We start from the raw sequence: 21,098 nt of genomic DNA, 5'->3' as shown, positions 1-21,098 counted from the left end.
GACCGCTCTCCAGCGACCAACGATCCAGAGGTCCCCGGTAAACCAGGGTAAACATCGGGTAACTAAGCGCAGGGCCGCGCTTAGTAACCCGATGTTTACCCTGGTTACCAGCGTAAAAAAACAAACAGTACATACTTACATTCAGCTGTCTGTCCCCTGCCGTCTGGTTACTGCACTGAATGCTGGCCGTAAAGTGAAAGCAGAGCACAGCCACAGCGGTGAGTCATCGCTGTGTGACTCACCGCTGTGCTGTGCTTTCACTTTCACTTTCCGGCCAGCAGTCAGTGCAGGAACCAGACGGCAGGGGACAGACAGCTGAATGTAAGTATGTACTGTTTGTTTTTTTACGCTGGTAACCAGGGTAAACATCGGGTTACTAAGCGCCGCCCTGCGCTTAGTTACCCGATGTTTACCCTGGTTACCAGCAAAGACATCGCTGAATCGGTGTCACACACGCCGATTCAGCGATGTCTGCGGGGAGTCCAGCGACCAAATAAAGTTCTGGACTTTATTCCCCGACCAGCGACATCACAGCAGGGGCCTGATCGCTGCTGCGTGTCACACTGGACGATATCGCTAGTGAGGACGCTGCAACGTCACAGATCGCTAGCGATATCGTCTAGTGTGACAGTACCTTTAGTATAGTGTTTTGTGCACCTTTTTTTTTTTTTTGTTTATTAAAATGGATGTATTATTGCAAAGTCTAATGGTCTGCAGCTTGAGGTTATATTTTTTTTTTTTAAATTTACTTAACCATTCCCATTCGATGTACTTGTATTTTAAAATAAAGAGCATTTCTGCTCCATTGTGATTTAAAAAAAAAAAAAAAGAAAAAAATTATATATTAATAAAATGTTTCTTAAAAAATTGTCCGTAGTATAATTTCTTAAAGGTAAATTTAAATCAGGTGTATGTACCAATGGTTACACATGCAATACAGAGTTGTTTGAGTGGTCATTTTTTAATAAAGGTTATCCTTTGAAATTTTATTTCGGGGAGGTAATTTTTTTTTTTTTAAAACATAAAAATATTTTTAAAGGTGTCTCACAGTTTACCTTTTTTTGTTTTTGGGACATGGAAAAAAATGGTATAACGTGCACCAGTTTTTGGGTTTGGGTGTTCACATATTTTTCTCATTTTAACATGGTGTTTAGTGGTAAACATTACCTATTTCTGCTTTGGTCTAACTTTCAATCCATTATACTTATTATATTGCAGATAGAGTAGGGACCACACTGACCGGCATAAGCCACCTGGACCACAGCCACCTGGCCCACATCCAGAAAATCTGAAAAGTAAGTTTTGAAGACCCCAAATCTGCTACTTCAATGTGTAGAGCAGATTGCAAGTGTCTTTTAACTTACAGACCTACCAGGACCACAGCCACCTGGACCACAGCCACCTGGACCACAGCCACCTGGACCACAGCCACCTGGACCACAGCCACCTGGCCCACATCCAGAAAACCTGAAAAGTAAGTTTTGAAGACTCCAAATCTGCTACTTCAATGTGTAGAGCAGATTGCAAGTGTCTTTTAACTTACAGACCTACCAGGACCACAGCCACCTGGACCACAGCCACCTGGACCACAGCCACCTGGACCACAGCCACCTTGACCACAGCCACCTGGACCACAGCCACACAATGTCCTCTTCCGGCAGCCCTCCTCCACAGCAACAGCAGGTATCGGTAAGTAAAAAAAATTTTTTGGTTTTTTTTAAAAAATTTACATCATTTTGAGTCACTACATGCATTTATTATGTTTAAACAGGAATCAGAATCCGATGAGGAGCTGTCGGAAGGGACCGAGACGGGTGGAGACATCGAAGTGGAGGAGGAACCAAGTGTAAGTAGTGGTGAAACACTTGCTTCACACATCACACTGCACCGTACACAAAACAGAATTTCATATATAACGTAACACAGAAAACATATACATACATTAAAGCTAATTTTTTTATCCTTTATTTCAGTCTCCTGCTGCTGCTGCTGCTGCTGCTGCTGCTGCTGGTGCTGCTGAACGTCCAGCACAGCATGAAGGTTCTCCCAGGCGCTCCCAGAGTCGGCGGACTCGACGCCGCGGTCGGCCATCAGTGAGTCGGTTTTTTGTGGGGCTTCAATTGTTAATTTTTTGCTTTCAGTCTACTAATTTTTAATTCTTTCTTTTTTTTTTGTTCTAACAGGCTTCACAGTGTGCTCCCGAATACGATTCAGATATCGATATTGAAGCCCTCATCGAGGAGGTTCGTGAACGGGAGCCACTGTGGAACATGGCTGACCGCAGGCATGCTGATACCAGTGTCACCCGTCGGCTCTGGTTGGAAGTATGCCGGAACATCTTTGCGAGGTGGGAGGACCTTCTTCCACAGCAGCAGAGCAAACTATGTAAGTATTCACTTTTCAGTGATGTTTTGAGCTGAATGTAATGTCTTGCATTTACGAATATTTTTTTTTTTTTCTTCATTCCTGTCTTCACAGGTACCAAGGTTAGGAAGCGGTGGCGGTCATTGAGGGATCGCTTTAAGAGGGAGTTTAACGAGGAGATGCAGGCCCCGAGTGGCTCAGCAGCAAGGAAGAAGAGGAGGTACAGATATGGCCCGAACCTCTCCTTCCTGAGGGAAACCATGCTGAGTAGAGTGTAAGTATTCAACATCACAGTAAGAACCTGTCTAATCACAAAACTTTTGTTTCAGTCCGGCCTTTTTCATATCAATATATTAACTTATTTTTTTTTCTTTCACAGCACCTACTCCAGCCACCGTGCGCCTGCATCTACCTCTGCACCCTCTGAAGCGATCCCTCCTGAGTCCGCCACCGGGGACCACGTCGGTAGGCCCCACACCTCTCACCCCTCTGTCCCCTCCACTTCATCCGCCTCTACCAGTGGAGTGCAGCCTTCCTTACTCGCATCTGATGGTCAACAGATAGCGTTCCCTTTACCCCACCCCTCTGACCCTGCCACCTCTACACCACCGGTAGGTTCATGGCGGCAGCGTCAGAGGGGTCAGGAAAGGAGCTATGCTCCTGAGTTCTTGCATCTAAATGCAGGCTTCCAAAATTCATTTAAAATTTTGGGAGAACAAGTGACTGCTGGTTTCAGCATGATGCAATCACGCATGAGTGAAAACCACCATGAAATCAGCAGTCGCTTGGATAGACTGCATTTAGATGTAAGTCAAGCTCCAGCCAATCTTTTTTTTCAGTCCATGCTCAGGAGCATGGAAAAGCTTTCTTTTGATCAGCAGATGCGGGTAATGAATAGCTGCCATAACGCTCTGCTGAAGGTAATTAACGAACCCCAATCTACCCCCACACCTCCCCACACATCCCAGTCCCAATTTCAACACCATGCCCCACAATATCACCGCCAGTCCCAATATCCACATCACTCTCAATATCAACATCACTACCAATACCCAACCCGGCCCACAACCCAAATGTATTCACCCGTGTTTTCTTCATCTTTGCCCAGCTTTCCTTCCCCAGTAAGTTTTCCACCTACCCCAACACAACACCCCTCTGGTCAGCCTCCTGTTTTCCCCCCCCCTTCCACTACAGACGCAACAGGTAGGGTTTCCCCAATCCCACCTACCGACGTGGTCCAACCTTCCAGCCCCTCCTCCCATAGTTACTCCACCCAACAATACCAGGACCTGTGAACCTGGAATGTACTTGTACATAGTTTTTTTTTGCCAAAAAAAGAAAGGTTCTTTAAATTACCAAAAAAAAAATAGTGTGGGAAAATTACCCACAAAAAATATATTTTTTGAAATAAACATAATTCTGGTTTACAATCTACTGTGTGTGTGTGTTCATTAATTAAGGTAAATATGAAAGGTTAAGTGAAAAGAAACACCAGACGTTTTCAAGGTTTAACAAAATGGTTTTATATTATATTAGCAAGCAAACCACACACACTGTTTTTTTTTTTTTTTTTTTTTGTGGCAGTTGCTACCAAAAAATTTTGGAAAAAAAAAAGAAAAAAAAATTAAAAAAAAGTCACACAATTATGTCTTGCCATGGAATCCGCCCAACAGGTGACAAAAAATATTCAGCAAACTGTTCCCTCATCCTAGTAACAGAACCGGTGGAGCGAACAGAGGCACTTCGGTAATCCCACAAGGATGTCTCCAATTGTTCGTCATCCAAGGTAACGGGCTCCTTTGAAATAACAAAATTATGGAGCACCACACATGCCTTGACAACATCGTCTACAGTTTTTGTATCCAGTTTTATTGCCGTCAGCAGAACTCTCCACTTTGCTGTCAAAATACCGAAAGAGCACTCTACCACTCTTCTTGCTCTGGTAAGACGGTAATTAAATACCCGCTTGGTGCGGTGTAATTCACGGCTGCTGTATGGTTTCAGTAGGTGCGGCGACAGTTGAAAGGCTTCATCACCTACACACACATAGGGCAAGGCTGGTTCACTGGTTCCTGGGAGCGGTCTTGCTGGCGGGAAATTGTATGTATCTCCATACAGGCAGCGACCCATCGGAGAGTTTTTAAACACTTGGGAGTCGTTGGACCGGCCATACGCTCCTATATCCACAGCAAGGAATCGGCAGTTGGCGTCAGCAATAGCCATGAGTACAATTGAGAAGTATTTTTTATAGTTATAGTACTCTGATCCTGTTCCTGCCGGTTTTGCAATCCTAATGTGTTTGCCGTCCACGGCACCAACACAATTTGGAAAATTACACATTCGCTCAAATTGTTCGGAACTTCTCATCCAGATTTCCATTGTTGGTTGTGGGATATACTCCAGCTGTAAAGTGTCCCAAATCGCACGACATGTGTCCTTCACAATTCCGCCAATAGTGGAAATCCCCAGCCGGAATTGGAAATGGAGTGAAGTCAAAGACTCACCCGTAGCTAGGAAGCTGCAGGGAAAAATAAAAAAAAATGTAAAAAAAAATTGCACAGACCATCAACCAAGAAAAACAATTGGAATGGCCTCAAATAAACCAACAAATTACATGCTACAGTAAATGCGGCGCAATGTGTCAGCGCAGTATTCTCTGCAGCATGTACTCACATTCAATATGAGCAATGACATAAAGAAAAAATGCTTACCGCAGTGTCACCAGGAGCCGCTCCGCCGGTGTGATGGCAAGCCTCATCCTTGTGTCCTGCCTTTGGATGACATCCTCTATTTTTCCAACCAAATAATCGAAATGTTCCATCCTCATCCGTACATAACTAAAGAATTTTTGGGGGTTGCACCTCAACTCCAGATAGAGAGTGGACTGGACACCCCTGGTCATCCGCAGCTCATTGATTGGATGTATCCAGAATCGTCGCCTTCTCCGTTGCATCATCCGTCTTTCTGCTGCCGCCTCCTTCTCCCGCACTATGATATCCAGGCGATTCGTCTCAAATATAACTTCAGTAACCAAACTCGAAATCCTCCCAATTACACCATCCATCATTGCCACTAAACTAAAACCCTCAAAGATGTGCTGTAAATACAGTCAGTATATAGATTTCCCTAGTTTCCAGTAGCCAATCAAATTTTGGTGCCTCCCATTTTAAAAACGGATCCGTCGTAAAAACGTATGCAACGGATGGAAAAAACGTATGCAACGTATGCAACGCATCCAGCATTTCAACGGAACCGTTTATCGGATTTGCGACGGTTTTGCGACGGATCCGTCGAAATGCTGTATTCGTTGCATACGTTTTGCAGTTTTTTGACGCATCCGTTTTTTCGGGAAAAAGACGTTTTTGGGACGGATTGCAGTTAACGCTAGTGTGAAAGTAGCCTTATCTAGCAGAGCAGCAGGCCACAGGAAAGATGCAGTAGCTCAGATCCAACACTGGAACATTGACAAGGAGCAAGGAAGACAGACTCAGGTGGAGTTAAATAGCAAGGCAGCCAACGAGCTCACCAAAACACCTGAGGGAGGAAGCCCAGAGGCTGCAATACCACTTGTGACCACAGGAGTGAATTCAGCCACAGAATTCACAACAGTATATACAGGACAGGAGAAGTGGTACTGTGCAGTGTATATATACAGGACAGGAGGAGTGGTACTGTGCAGTGTATATATACAGGACAGGAGAAGTGGTACTGTGCAGTGTATATATAAAGGACAGGAGGAGTGGTACTGTGCAGTACATATACAGGACAGAGGAGGTATTGTGCAGTGTATATATACAGGACAGGAGAAGTGGTACTGTGCAGTGTATATATAAAGGACAGGAGAAGTGGTACTGTGCTGTGTATATATACAGGACAGGAGAAGTGGTACTGTGCAGTGTATATATACAGGACAGGAGAAGTGGTACTGTGCAGTGTATATATACAGGACATGAGGAGTGGTACTGTGCAGTGTGTATACAAGACAGGAGGAGTGGTACTGTGCAGTGTATATATACAGGACAGGAGGAGTGGGACTGTGCAGTGTGCAAATACAGGACAGGAGACATGGTGCTGTGCACTGTATATATACATGACATGAGGAGTGGTACTGTGCAGTGTATATATACAGGACAGAAAGAGAGGTACTGTGCAGTGTATATATACAGGACAGGAGGAGTGATACTGTGCAGTGTATATATACAGGACTGGAGGAGTGGTACTGTAGAGTGTATATATACAGGACAGGAGACATGGTGCTGTGCACTGTATATAGACAGGACAGGAGAAGTCGTACTGTGCAGTGTATATATACAGGACAGGAGAAGTGATACTGTGCAGTGTATATATACAGGACAGGAGGAGTGGGACTGTGCAGTGTGCAAATACAGGACAGGAGACATGATGCTGTGCACTGTATATATACATGACATGAGGAGTGGTACTGTGCAGTGTATATATACAGGACAGAAAGAGAGGTACTGTGCAGTGTATATATACAGGACAGGAGGAGTGATACTGTGCAGTGTATATATACAGGACTGGAGGAGTGGTACTGTAGAGTGTATATATACAGGACAGGAGACATGGTGCTGTGCACTGTATATAGACAGGACAGGAGAAGTCGTACTGTGCAGTGTATATATACAGGACAGGAGGAGTGGTACTGTGCAGTGTATATATACAGGACAGGAGGAGTGGTACTGTGCTGTGTATATATACAGGACAGGAGGAGTGGTACTGTGCTGTGTATATATACAGGACAGGAGAAGTGGTACTGTGCAGTGTATATTTACAGGACACGAGGAGTGGTACTGTGCAGTACATATACAGGACAGAGGAGGTATTGTGCAGTGTATATATACAGGACAGGAGAAGTGGTACTGTGCTGTGTATATATACAGGACAGGAGAAGTGGTACTGTGCTGTGTATATATACAGGACAGGAGAAGTGGTACTGTGCAGTGTATATATACAGGAGGAGTGGTACTGTGCAGGGTATATATACAGGAGGAGTGGTACTGTGCAGTGTATATATACAGGACAGGAGGAGTGGTACTGTGCAGTGTATATATACAGGAGGAGTGGTATTGTGCAGGGTATATATACAGGAGGAGTGGTACTGTGCAGTGTATATATACAGGACAGGAGGAGTGGTACTGTGCAGTGTATATATACAGGACAGGAGGAGTGGTACTGTGCAGTGTATATATACAGGACAGGAGACATGGTGCTGTGCACTGTATATATACAGGACAGGAGAAGTGGTACTGTGCAGTGTATATATACAGGACAGGAGGAGTGGTACTGTGCTGTGTATATATACAGGACAGGAGGAGTGGTACTGTGCTGTGTATATGTACAGGACAGGAGGAGTGGTACTGTGCAGTATATATACAGGACAGAGGAGGTATTGTGCAGTGTATATATATAGGACAGGAGAAGTGGTACTGTGCAGTGTATATATACAGGACAGGAGGAGTGGTACTGTGCTGTGTATATATACAGGACAGGAGGAGTGGTACTGTGCAGTGTATATATACAGGACAGGAGAAGTGGTACTGTGCAGTGTATATATACAGGACACGAGAAGTGGTACTGTGCAGTATATATACAGGACAGAGGAGGTATTGTGCAGTGTATATATACAGGACAGGAGAAGTGGTACTGTGCTGTGTATATATAAAGGACAGGAGAAGTGGTACTGTGCTGTGTATATATACAGGACAGGAGAAGTGGTACTGTGCAGTGTATATATACAGGACAGGAGAAGTGGTACTGTGCAGTGTATATATACAGGACATGAGGAGTGGTACTGTGCAGTGTATGTACAAGACAGGAAGAGTGATACTGTGCAGTGTATATATACAGGACAGGAGGAGTGGGACTGTGCAGTGTGCAAATACAGGACAGGAGACATGGTGCTCTGCACTGTATATATACATGACATGAGGAGTGGTACTGTGCAGTGTATATATACAGGACAGGAGGAGAGGTACTGTGCAGTGTATATATACAGGACAGGAGGAGTGATACTGTGCAGTGTATATATACAGGACTGGAGGATTGGTACTGTACAGTGTATATATACAGGACAGGAGACATGGTGCTGTGCACTGTATATAGACAGGACAGGAGAAGTGGTACTGTGCAGTGTATATATACAGGACAGGAGGAGTAGTACTGTGCAGTGTATATATACAGGACAGGAGGAGTGGTACTGTGCTGTGTATATATACAGGACAGGAGGAGTGGTACTGTGCAGTGTATATATACAGGACAGGAGAAGTGGTACTGTGCAGTGTATATATACAGGACACGAGGAGTGGTACTGTGCAGTACATATACAGGACAGAGGAGGTATTGTGCAGTGTATATATACAGGACAGGAGAAGTGGTACTGTGCTGTGTATATATACAGGACAAGAGAAGTGGTACTGTGCAGTGTATATATACAGGACAGGAGGAGCGGTACTGTGCTGTGTATATATACAGGACAGGAGAAGTGGTACTGTGCAGTGTATATATACAGGACAGGAGAAGTGGTACTGTGCAGTGTATATATACAGGACATGAGGAGTGGTACTGTGCAGTGTATATACAAGACAGGAGGAGTGATACTGTGCAGTGTATATATACATGACATGAGGAGTGGTACTGTGCAGTGTATATATACAGGACAGGAGGAGTGGTACTGTACAGTGTATATATACAGGACAGGAGACATGGTGCTGTGCACTGTATATATACAGGACAGGAGGAGTGGTACTGTGCAGTATATATACACGAGGAGTGGTACTGTGCAGTACACATACAGGACAGAGGAGGTATTGTGCAGTGTATATATACAGGACAGGAGGAGTGGTACTGTGCAGTACATATACAGGAGGAGTGGTACTGTGCAGTGTATATATACAGGACAGGAGACATGGTGCTGTTCACTGTATATATATATAGGACAGGAGAAGTGGTACTGTGCAGTATATATACAGGACAGAGGATGTATTGTGCAGTGTATATATACAGGACAGGAGAAGTGTTACTGTTCTGTGTATATATACAGGACAGGAGGAGTGGTACTGTGCAGTGTATATATACATGACAGGAGAAGTGGTACTGTGCAGTGTATATATACAGGACAGGAGGAGTGGTACTGTGCAGTGTATATATACAGGACAGGATAAGTGGTACTGTGCAGTGTATATATACAGGACATGGGGAGTGGTACTGTGCAGTGTATATATAAGACAGGAGGAGTGATACTATGCAGTGTATATATACAGGACAGGAGGAGTGGTACTGTGCAGTGTATATATACAGGACAGGAGACATGGTGCTGTGCAGTGTATACATACAGGACAGGAGGAGTGGTACTGTGCAGTGTATATATACAGGACAGGAGAAGTGGTACTGTGCAGTGTACATATACAGGACAGGAGACATGGTGCTGTGCACTGTATATATACAGGACAGGAGGAGTGGAACTGTGCAGTGTATATATACAGGACAGGAGGAGAGGTACTGTGCAGTGTATATATACAGGACAGGAGGAGTGGTACTGTGCAGTGTATATATACAAGACAGGAGACATGGTGCTGTGCACTGTATATATACAGGACAGGAGAAGTGGTACTGTGCAGTGTATATATACAGGACAGGAGGAGTGGTACTGTGCAGTATATATACAGGACAGAGGAGGTATTGTGCAGTGTATATATACAGGACAGGAGAAGTGGTACTGTGCAGTGTATATATACAAGACAGGAGGAGTGATACTGTGCAGTGTATATATACAGGACAGGAGAAGTGGTACTGTGCAGTGTATATATACAGGAGGAGTGGTAGTGTGCATTGTATATATACAGGAGGAGTGGTACTGTGCAGGGTATATATACAGGAGGAGTGGTACTGTGCAGTGTATATATACAGGAGGAGTGGTACTGTGCAGTGTATATATACAGGAGGAGTGGTACTGTGCAGGGTATATATACAGGAGGAGTGGTACTGTGCAGTGTATATATACAGGACAGGAGGAGTGGTACTGTGCAGTGTATATACACAGGACAGGAGGAGTGGTACTGTTCAGTGTATATATACAGGACAGGAGACATGGTGCTGTGCACTGTATATATACAGGACAGGAGAAGTGGTACTGTGCAGGGTATATATACAGTACAGGAGGAGTGGTACTGTGCTGTGTATATATACAGGACAGGAGGAGTGGTACTGTGCAGTGTATATATACAGGACAGGAGGAGTGGTACTGTGCAGTATATATACAGGACAGGAGGAGTGGTACTGTGCTGTGTATATATACAGAACAGGAGGAGTGGTACTGTGCAGTGTATATATACAGGACAGGAGGAGTGGTACTGTGCTGTGTATATATACAGGACAGGAGGAGTGGTACTGTGCAGTGTATATATACAGGACAGGAGAAGTGGTACTGTGCAGTGTATATATACAGGACAGGAGGAGTGGTACTGTGCTGTGTATATATACAGGACAGGAGGAGTGGTACTGTGCAGTGTATATATACAGGACAGGAGAAGTGGTACTGTGCAGTGTATATATACAGGACACGAGGAGTGGTACTGTGCAGTACATATACAGGACAGAGGAGGTATTGTGCAGTGTATATATACAGGACAGGAGAAGTGGTACTGTGCTGTGTATATATACAGGACAGGAGAAGTGGTACTGTGCTGTGTATATATACAGGACAGGAGAAGTGGTACTGTGCAGTGTATATATACAGGACAGGAGAAGTGGTACTGTGCAGTGTATATATACAGGACATGAGGAGTGGTACTGTGCAGTGTATATACAAGACAGGAGGAGTGATACTGTGCAGTGTATATATACAGGACAGGAGGAGTGGGACTGTGCAGTGTGCAAATACAGGACAGGAGACATGGTGCTGTGCACTGTATATATATATGACATGAGGAGTGGTACTGTGCAGTGTATATATACAGGATAGGAGGAGAGGTACTGTGCAGTGTATATATACAGGACAGGAGGAGTGATACTGTGCAGTGTATATATACAGGACTGGAGGAGTGGTACTGTACAGTGTATATATACAGGACAGGAGACGTGGTGCTGTGCACTGTATATAGACAGGACAGGAGAAGTGGTACTTTGCAGTGTATATATACAGGACAGGAGGAGTGGTACTGTGCAGTGTATATATACAGGGCAGGAGGAGTGGTACTGTGCTGTGTATATATACAGGACAGGAGAAGTGGTACTGTGCTGTGTATATATACAGGACAGGAGAAGTGGTACTGTGCAGTGTATATATACAGGACAGGAGAAGTGGTACTGTGCAGTGTATATATACAGGAGGAGTGGTACTGTGCAGGGTATATATACAGGAGGAGTGGTACTGTGCAGTGTATATATACAGGACAGGAGGAGTGGTACTGTGCAGTGTATATATACAGGACAGGAGGAGTGGTACTGTGCAGTGTATATATACAGGACAGGAGACATGGTGCTGTGCACTGTGTATATACAGGACAGGAGAAGTGGTACTGTGCAGTGTATATATACAGGACAGGAGGAGTGGTACTGTGCAGTGTATATATACAGGACAGGAGAAGTGGTACTGTGCAGTGTATATATAAAGGACAGGAGGAGTGGTACTGTGCAGTACATATACAGGACAGAGGAGGTATTGTGCAGTGTATATATACAGGACAGGAGAAGTGGTACTGTGCAGTGTATATATAAAGGACAGGAGAAGTGGTACTGTGCTGTGTATATATACAGGACAGGAGAAGTGGTACTGTGCAGTGTATATATACAGGACAGGAGAAGTGGTACTGTGCAGTGTATATATACAGGACATGAGGAGTGGTACTGTGCAGTGTGTATACAAGACAGGAGGAGTGGTACTGTGCAGTGTATATATACAGGACAGGAGGAGTGGGACTGTGCAGTGTGCAAATACAGGACAGGAGACATGGTGCTGTGCACTGTATATATACATGACATGAGGAGTGGTACTGTGCAGTGTATATATACAGGACAGAAGGAGAGGTACTGTGCAGTGTATATATACAGGACAGGAGGAGTGATACTGTGCAGTGTATATATACAGGACTGGAGGAGTGGTACTGTACAGTGTATATATACAGGACAGGAGACATGGTGCTGTGCACTGTATATAGACAGGATAGGAGAAGTGGTACTGTGCAGTGTATATATACAGGACAGGAGGAGTGGTACTGTGCAGTGTATATATACAGGACAGGAGGAGTGGTAGTGTGCTGTGTATATATACAGGACAGGAGGAGTGGTACTGTGCAGTGTATATATACAGGACAGGAGAAGTGGTACTGTGCAGTGTATATATACAGGACACGAGGAGTGGTACTGTGCAGTACATATACAGGACAGAGGAGGTATTTTGCAGTGTATATATACAGGACAGGAGAAGTGGTACTGTGCTGTGTATATATACAGGACAGGAGAAGTGGTACTGTGCAGTGTATATATACAGGACAGGAGGACTGGGACTGTGCAGTGTATATATACAGGACAGGAGACATGGTGCTGTGCACTGTATATCTACAGGACAGGAGAAGTGGTACTGTGCAGTGTATATATACAGGACAGGAGGAGTGGTACTGTGCTGTGTATATATACAGGACAGGAGGAGTGGTACTGTGCTGTGTATATGTGCAGGACAGGAGGAGTGGTACTGTGCAGTATATATACAGGACAGAGGAGGTATTGTGCAGTGTATATATATAGGACAGGAGAAGTGGTACTGTGCAGTGTATATATAAAGGACAGGAGGAGTGGTACTGTGCTGTGTATATATACAGGACAGGAGGAGTGGGACTGTGCAGTGTATATATACAGGACAGGAGGAGTGGGACTGTGCAGTGTATATATACAGGACAGGAGACATGGTGCTGTGCACTGTATATATACAGGACAGGAGAAGTGGTACTGTGCAGTGTATATATACAGGACAGGAGGAGTGGTACTGTGCTGTGTATATATACAGGACAGGAGGAGTGGTACTGTGCTGTGTATATATACAGGACAGGAGGAGTGGTACTGTGCAGTGTATATTTACAGGACAGGAGAAGTGGTGCTGTGCAGTGTATATATACAGGACAGAGGAGGTATTGTGCAGTGTATATATATAGGACAGGAGAAGTGGTACTGTGCAGTGTATATATACAGGACAGGAGGAGTGGTACTGTGCTGTGTATATATACAGGACAGGAGGAGTGGTACTGTGCAGTGTATATATACAGGACAGGAGAAGTGGTGCTGTGCAGTGTATATATACAGGACACGAGAAGTGGTACTGTGCAGTACATATACAGGACAGAGGAGGTATTGTGCAGTGTATATATACAGGACAGGAGAAGTGGTACTGTGCTGTGTATATATAAAGGACAGGAGAAGTGGTACTGTGCTGTGTATATATACAGGACAGGAGAAATGGTACTGTGCAGTGTATATATACAGGACAGGAGAAGTGGTACTGTGCAGTGTATATATACAGGACATGAGGAGTGGTACTGTGCAGTGTATGTACAAGACAGGAAGAGTGATAATGTGCAGTGTACATATACAGGACAGGAGGAGTGGGACTGTGCAGTGTGCAAATACAGGACAGGAGACATGGTGCTGTGCACTGTATATATACATGACATGAGGAGTGGTACTGTGCAGTGTATATATACAGGACAGGAGGAGAGGTACTGTGCAGTGTATATATACAGGACAGGAGGAGTGATACTGTGCAGTGTATATATACAGGACTGGAGGATTGGTACTGTACAGTGTATATATACAGGACAGGAGACATGGTGCTGTGCACTGTATATAGACAGGACAGGAGAAGTGGTACTGTGCAGTGTATATATACAGGACAGGAGGAGTAGTACTGTGCAGTGTATATATACAGGACAGGAGGAGTGGTACTGTGCTGTGTATATATACAGGACAGGAGGAGTGGTACTGTGCAGTGTATATGTACAGGACAGGAGAAGTGGTACTGTGCAGTGTATATATACAGGACACGAGGAGTGGTACTGTGCAGTACATATACAGGACAGAAGTGGTACTGTGCAGTGTATATATACAGGACAGGAGAAGTGGTATTGTGCTGCGTATATATACAGGACAAGAGAAGTGGTACTGTGCTGTGTATATATACAGGACAGGAGAAGTGGTACTGTGCAGTGTATATATACAGGACAGGAGAAGTGGTACTGTGCAGTGTATATATACAGGACATGAGGAGTGGTACTGTGCAGTGTATATACAAGACAGGAGGAGTGATACTGTGCAGTGTATATATACAGGACAGGAGTAGTGGGACTGTACAGTGTACAAATACAGGACAGGAGACATGGTGCTGTGCACTGTGTATATACATGACATGAGGAGTGGTACTGTGCAGTGTATATATACAGGGCAGGAGGTGTGGTACTGTGCAGTGTATATATACAGGACAGGAAGAGAGGTACTGTGCAGTGTATATATACAGGACAGGAGGAGTGATACTGTGCAGTGTATATATACAGGACTGGAGGAGTGGTACTGTACAGTGTAAATATACAGGACAGGAGAAGTGGTACTGTGCTGTGTATATATACAGGACAGGAGAAGTGGTACTGAGCAGTGTATATATACAGGACAGGAGAAGTGGTACTGTGCAGTGTATATATACAGGACATGAGGAGTGGTACTGTGCAGTGTATATATACAGGACAGGAGGAGTGGTACTGTGCAGTGTATATATACATGACATGAGGAGTGGTACTGTGCAGTGTATATATACAGGACAGGAGGAGTGGTACTGTACAGTGTATATATTCAGGACAGGAGACATGGTGCTGTGCACTGTATATATACAGGACAGGAGGAGTGGTACTGTGCAGTATATATACACGAGGAGTGGTACTGTGCAGTACACATACAGGACAGAGGAGGTATTGTGCAGTGTATATATACAGGACAGGAGGAGTGGTACTGTGCAGTACATATACAGGAGGAGTGGTACTGTGCAGTGTATATATACAGGACAGTGTATATATACAGGACAGGAGGAGTGGTACTGTGCAGTATATATACAGGACAGAGGAGGTATTGTGCAGTGTATATATACAGGACAGGAGAAGTGGTACTGTGCAGTGTATATATATACAGGACAGGAGGAACGGTACTGTGCTGTGTATATATACAGGACAGGAGGAGTGGTACTGTGCAGTGTATATATACAGGACAGGAGAAGTGGTACTGTGCAGTGTATATATACAGGACACAAGGAGTGGTACTGTGCAGTACATATACAGGACAGAGGAGGTATTGTGCAGTGTATATATACAGGACAGGAGGAGTGGTACTGTGCAGTGTACGAATACAGGATAGGAGACATGGTGCTGTGCACTGTATATATACCTGACATGAGGAGTGGTACTGTGCAGTGTATATATACAGGACAGGAGGAGTGGTACTGTGCAGTGTATATATACAGGACAGGAGGAGTGGTACTGTGCAGTACATATACAGGACAAAGGAGGTATTGTGCAGTGTATATATACAGGAGAGGAGGAGTGGTACTGTGCAGTACATATACAGGACAGAGGAGGTATTGTGTAGTGTATATATACAGGACATGAGGAGAGGTACTGTGCAGTGTATATATTCAGGACAGGGGGAGTGGTACTGTGCAGTGTATATATACAGGACAGGAGGAGTGTTACTGTGCAGTGTATATATACAGTACAGGAGGAGTGGTACTGTGCAGTGTATATATACAGGACAGGAGGAATGGTACTGTGCAGTGTATATATACAGTACAGGAGGTGTGGTACTGTGCAGTGTATATATACAGGACAGGAGGAATGGTACTGTGCAGTGTATATATACAGGACAGGAGAAGTGGTACTGTGCAGTGTATATATACAGGACAGGAGGAGTGGTACTGTGCAGTATATATACACGAGGAGTGGTACTGTGCAGTACATATACAGGACAAAGGAGGTATTGTGCAGTGTATATATACAGGACATGAGGAGAGGTACTGTGCAGTGTATATATACAGGAGAGGAGGAGTGGTACTGTGCAGTACATATGCAGGACAGAGGAGGTATTGTGTAGTGTATATATACAGGACATGAGGAGAGGTACTGTGCAGTGTATATATTCAGGACAGGGGGAGTGGTACTGTGCAGTGTATATATACAGGACAGGAGGAGTGTTACTGTGCAGTGTATATATACAGTACAGGAGGAGTGGTACTGTGCAGTGTACATATACAGGACAGGAGGAGTGTTACTGTGCAGTGTATAAATACAGTACAGGAGGAGTGGTACTGTGCAGTGTATATATACAGGACAGGAGAAGTGGTACTGTGCAGTGTACATATACAGGACAGGAGGAGTGGTACTGTGCAGTGTATATATACAGTACAGGAGTGGTAGTGTGCAGTGTATATATACAGGACAGGAGGAGTGGTACTGTGCAGTGTACATATACAGGACATGAGGAGTGGTACTGTGCAATGTATATATACAGGACAGGAGGAGTGGTACTGTGCAGTGTATATATACAGGACAGGAGTGGTAGTGTGCAGTGTATATATACAGGACAGGAGGAGTGGTACTGTGCAGTGTATATATACAGGACAGGGGGAGTGGTACTGTGCAGTGTATATATACAGGACAGGAGGAGTGGTACTGTGCAGTGTATATATACAGGACAGGAGGAGTGGTACTGTGAAGTGTATATATACAGGACAGGGGGAGTGGTACTGTGCATTGTATATATACAGGACAGGAGCAGTGGTATGTGCAGTGTATATATACAGGACAGGAGGAGTGGTACTGTGAAGTGTATATATACAGGACATGAGGAGTGGTACTGTGCAGTGTATATATACAGGACAGGGGGAGTGGTACTGTGCAGTGTATATATACAGGACAGAAGGAGTGGTACTGTGCAGTGTATATACAGGACAGGAGGAGTGGTACTGTGCAGTGTATATATACAGGACATGAGGAGTGGTACTGTGCAGTGTATATATACAGGACAGGGGGAGTGGTACTGTGCAGTGTATATATACAGGACAGAATGAGTGGTACTGTGCAGTGTATATACAGGACAGGAGGAGTGGTACTGTGCAGTGTATATATACAGGACAGGGGGTGTGGTACTGTGCAGTGTATGTATACAGGACAGGAGGAGTGGTACTGTGCAGTGTATATATACAGGACAGGAGGAGTGGTACTGTGAAGTGTATATATACAGGACATGAGGAGTGGTACTGTGCAGTGTATATATACAGGACAGGAGGAGAGGTATGTGCAGTGTATATATACAGGACAGGAGGAGTGGTACTGTGCAGTGTATATATACAGGACAGGAGGAGTGGTATGTGCAGTGTATATATACAGGACAGGAGGAGTGGTACTGTGAAGTGTATATATACAGGACATGAGGAGTGGTACTGTGCAGTGTATATATACAGGACAGGGGGAGTGGTACTGTGCAGTGTATATATACAGGACAGAAGGAGTGGTACTGTGCAGTGTATATACAGGACAGGGGGAGTGGTACTGTGCAGTGTATATATACAGGACAGAAGGAGTGGTACTGTGCAGTGTATATACAGGACAGGAGGAGTGGTACTGTGCAGTGTATATATACAGGACAGGGGGTGTGTTACTATGCAGTGTATGTATACAGGACAGGAGGAGTGGTACTGTGCAGTGTATATATACAGGACAGGAGGAGTGGTACTGTGAAGTGTATATATACAGGACATGAGGAGTGGTACTGTGCAGTGTATATATACAGGACAGGAGGAGTGGTACTGTGCAGTGTATATATACAGGACAGGAGGAGTGGTATGTGCAGTGTATATATACAGGACAGGAGGAGTGGTACTGTGAAGTGTATATATACAGGACATGAGGAGTGGTACTGTGCAGTGTATATATACAGGACAGGGGGAGTGGTACTGTGCAGTGTATATATACAGGACATGAGGAGTGGTACTGTGCAGTGTATATATACAGGACAGGGGGAGTGGTACTGTGCAGTGTATATATACAGGACAGAAGGAGTGGTACTGTGCAGTGTATATACAGGACAGGAGGAGTGGTACTGTGCAGTGTATATATACAGGACAGGAGGAGTGGTACTGTGAAATGTATATATACAGGACATGAGGAGTGGTACTGTGCAGTGTATATATACAGGACAGGGGGAGTGGTACTGTGCAGTGTATATATACAGGACAGAAGGAGTGGTACTGTGCAGTGTATATATACAGGACATGAGGAGTGGTACTGTGCAGTGTATATATACAGGACAGGGGGAGTGGTACTGTGCAGTGTATATATACAGGACAGGAGGAGTGGTATGTGCAGTGTATATATACAGGACAGGAGACGTGGTACTGTGCAGTGTATATATACAGGACATGAGGAGTGGTACTGTGCAGTGTATATATACAGGACAGGTGGAGTGGTACTGTGCAGTGTATATATACAGGACAGAAGGAGTGTTACTGTGCAGTGTATATACAGGACAGGAGGAGTGGTACTGTGCAGTGTATATATACAGGAGGAGTGGTACTGTGCAGTGTATATATACAGGACAGAAAGAGAGGTACTGTGCAGTGTATATATACAGGACAGGAGGAGTGATACTGTGCAGTGTATATATACAGGACTGGAGGAGTGGTACTGTAGAGTGTATATATACAGGACAGGAGACATGGTGCTGTGCACTGTATATAGACAGGACAGGAGAAGTCGTACTGTGCAGTGTATATATACAGGACAGGAGGAGTGGTACTGTGCAGTGTATATATACAGGACAGGAGGAGTGGTACTGTGCTGTGTATATATACAGGACAGGAGGAGTGGTACTGTGCTGTGTATATATACAGGACAGGAGAAGTGGTACTGTGCAGTGTATATTTACAGGACACGAGGAGTGGTACTGTGCAGTACATATACAGGACAGAGGAGGTATTGTGCAGTGTATATATACAGGACAGGAGAAGTGGTACTGTGCTGTGTATATATACAGGACAGGAGAAGTGGTACTGTGCTGTGTATATATACAGGACAGGAGAAGTGGTACTGTGCAGTGTATATATACAGGAGGAGTGGTACTGTGCAGGGTATATATACAGGAGGAGTGGTATTGTGCAGGGTATATATACAGGAGGAGTGGTACTGTGCAGTGTATATATACAGGACAGGAGGAGTGGTACTGTGCAGTGTATATATACAGGACAGGAGGAGTGGTACTGTGCAGTGTATATATACAGGACAGGAGACATGGTGCTGTGCACTGTATATATACAGGACAGGAGAAGTGGTACTGTGCAGTGTATATATACAGGACAGGAGGAGTGGTACTGTGCTGTGTATATATACAGGACAGGAGGAGTGGTACTGTGCTGTGTATATGTACAGGACAGGAGGAGTGGTACTGTGCAGTATATATACAGGACAGAGGAGGTATTGTGCAGTGTATATATATAGGACAGGAGAAGTGGTACTGTGCAGTGTATATATACAGGACAGGAGGAGTGGTACTGTGCTGTGTATATATACAGGACAGGAGGAGTGGTACTGTGCAGTGTATATATACAGGACAGGAGAAGTGGTACTGTGCAGTGTATATATACAGGACACGAGAAGTGGTACTGTGCAGTATATATACAGGACAGAGGAGGTATTGTGCAGTGTATATATACAGGACAGGAGAAGTGGTACTGTGCTGTGTATATATAAAGGACAGGAGAAGTGGTACTGTGCTGTGTATATATACAGGACAGGAGAAGTGGTACTGTGCAGTGTATATATACAGGACAGGAGAAGTGGTACTGTGCAGTGTATATATACAGGACATGAGGAGTGGTACTGTGCAGTGTATGTACAAGACAGGAAGAGTGATACTGTGCAGTGTATATATACAGGACAGGAGGAGTGGGACTGTGCAGTGTGCAAATACAGGACAGGAGACATGGTGCTCTGCACTGTATATATACATGACATGAGGAGTGGTACTGTGCAGTGTATATATACAGGACAGGAGGAGAGGTACTGTGCAGTGTATATATACAGGACAGGAGGAGTGATACTGTGCAGTGTATATATACAGGACTGGAGGATTGGTACTGTACAGTGTATATATACAGGACAGGAGACATGGTGCTGTGCACTGTATATAGACAGGACAGGAGAAGTGGTACTGTGCAGTGTATATATACAGGACAGGAGGAGTAGTACTGTGCAGTGTATATATACAGGACAGGAGGAGTGGTACTGTGCTGTGTATATATACAGGACAGGAGGAGTGGTACTGTGCAGTGTATATATACAGGACAGGAGAAGTGGTACTGTGCAGTGTATATATACAGGACACGAGGAGTGGTACTGTGCAGTACATATACAGGACAGAGGAGGTATTGTGCAGTGTATATATACAGGACAGGAGAAGTGGTACTGTGCTGTGTATATATACAGGACAAGAGAAGTGGTACTGTGCAGTGTATATATACAGGACAGGAGGAGCGGTACTGTGCTGTGTATATATACAGGACAGGAGAAGTGGTACTGTGCAGTGTATATATACAGGACAGGAGAAGTGGTACTGTGCAGTGTATATATACAGGACATGAGGAGTGGTACTGTGCAGTGTATATACAAGACAGGAGGAGTGATACTGTGCAGTGT

At 44.5% G+C, this 21,098-nt stretch overlaps 1 protein-coding gene across 2 annotated transcripts; it reads left to right on the top strand.

Moving 5' to 3' along the window:
* The first annotated feature begins 1,382 nt into the window (after positions 1-1,382).
* Positions 1,383-3,713, top strand: LOC138637414 (uncharacterized). Of its 2 annotated transcripts, none has more exons than XM_069726080.1 (7): positions 1,383-1,474; positions 1,546-1,683; positions 1,772-1,846; positions 1,974-2,093; positions 2,184-2,385; positions 2,479-2,638; positions 2,744-3,713. In XM_069726080.1, the coding sequence occupies exons 2-7, from the start codon at positions 1,645-1,647 to the stop codon at positions 3,657-3,659; spliced, it is 1,512 nt and encodes a 503-aa protein (XP_069582181.1). In that variant the 5' UTR covers positions 1,383-1,474; positions 1,546-1,644; the 3' UTR covers positions 3,660-3,713. The 2 variants fall into 2 exon arrangements, with proteins under 2 accessions (XP_069582181.1, XP_069582180.1); XM_069726079.1 differs by having other exon boundaries at positions 1,546-1,689.
* The last annotated feature ends 17,385 nt before the right edge of the window (positions 3,714-21,098 follow it).

Source organism: Ranitomeya imitator, chromosome 5, assembly GCF_032444005.1.
Source record: "Ranitomeya imitator isolate aRanImi1 chromosome 5, aRanImi1.pri, whole genome shotgun sequence".
NCBI lineage: Eukaryota > Metazoa > Chordata > Amphibia > Anura > Dendrobatidae > Ranitomeya > Ranitomeya imitator.
The sequence above is the reverse complement of the archived record's forward strand: the minus strand, read 5'-3'. Positions and strand labels throughout refer to the sequence as shown.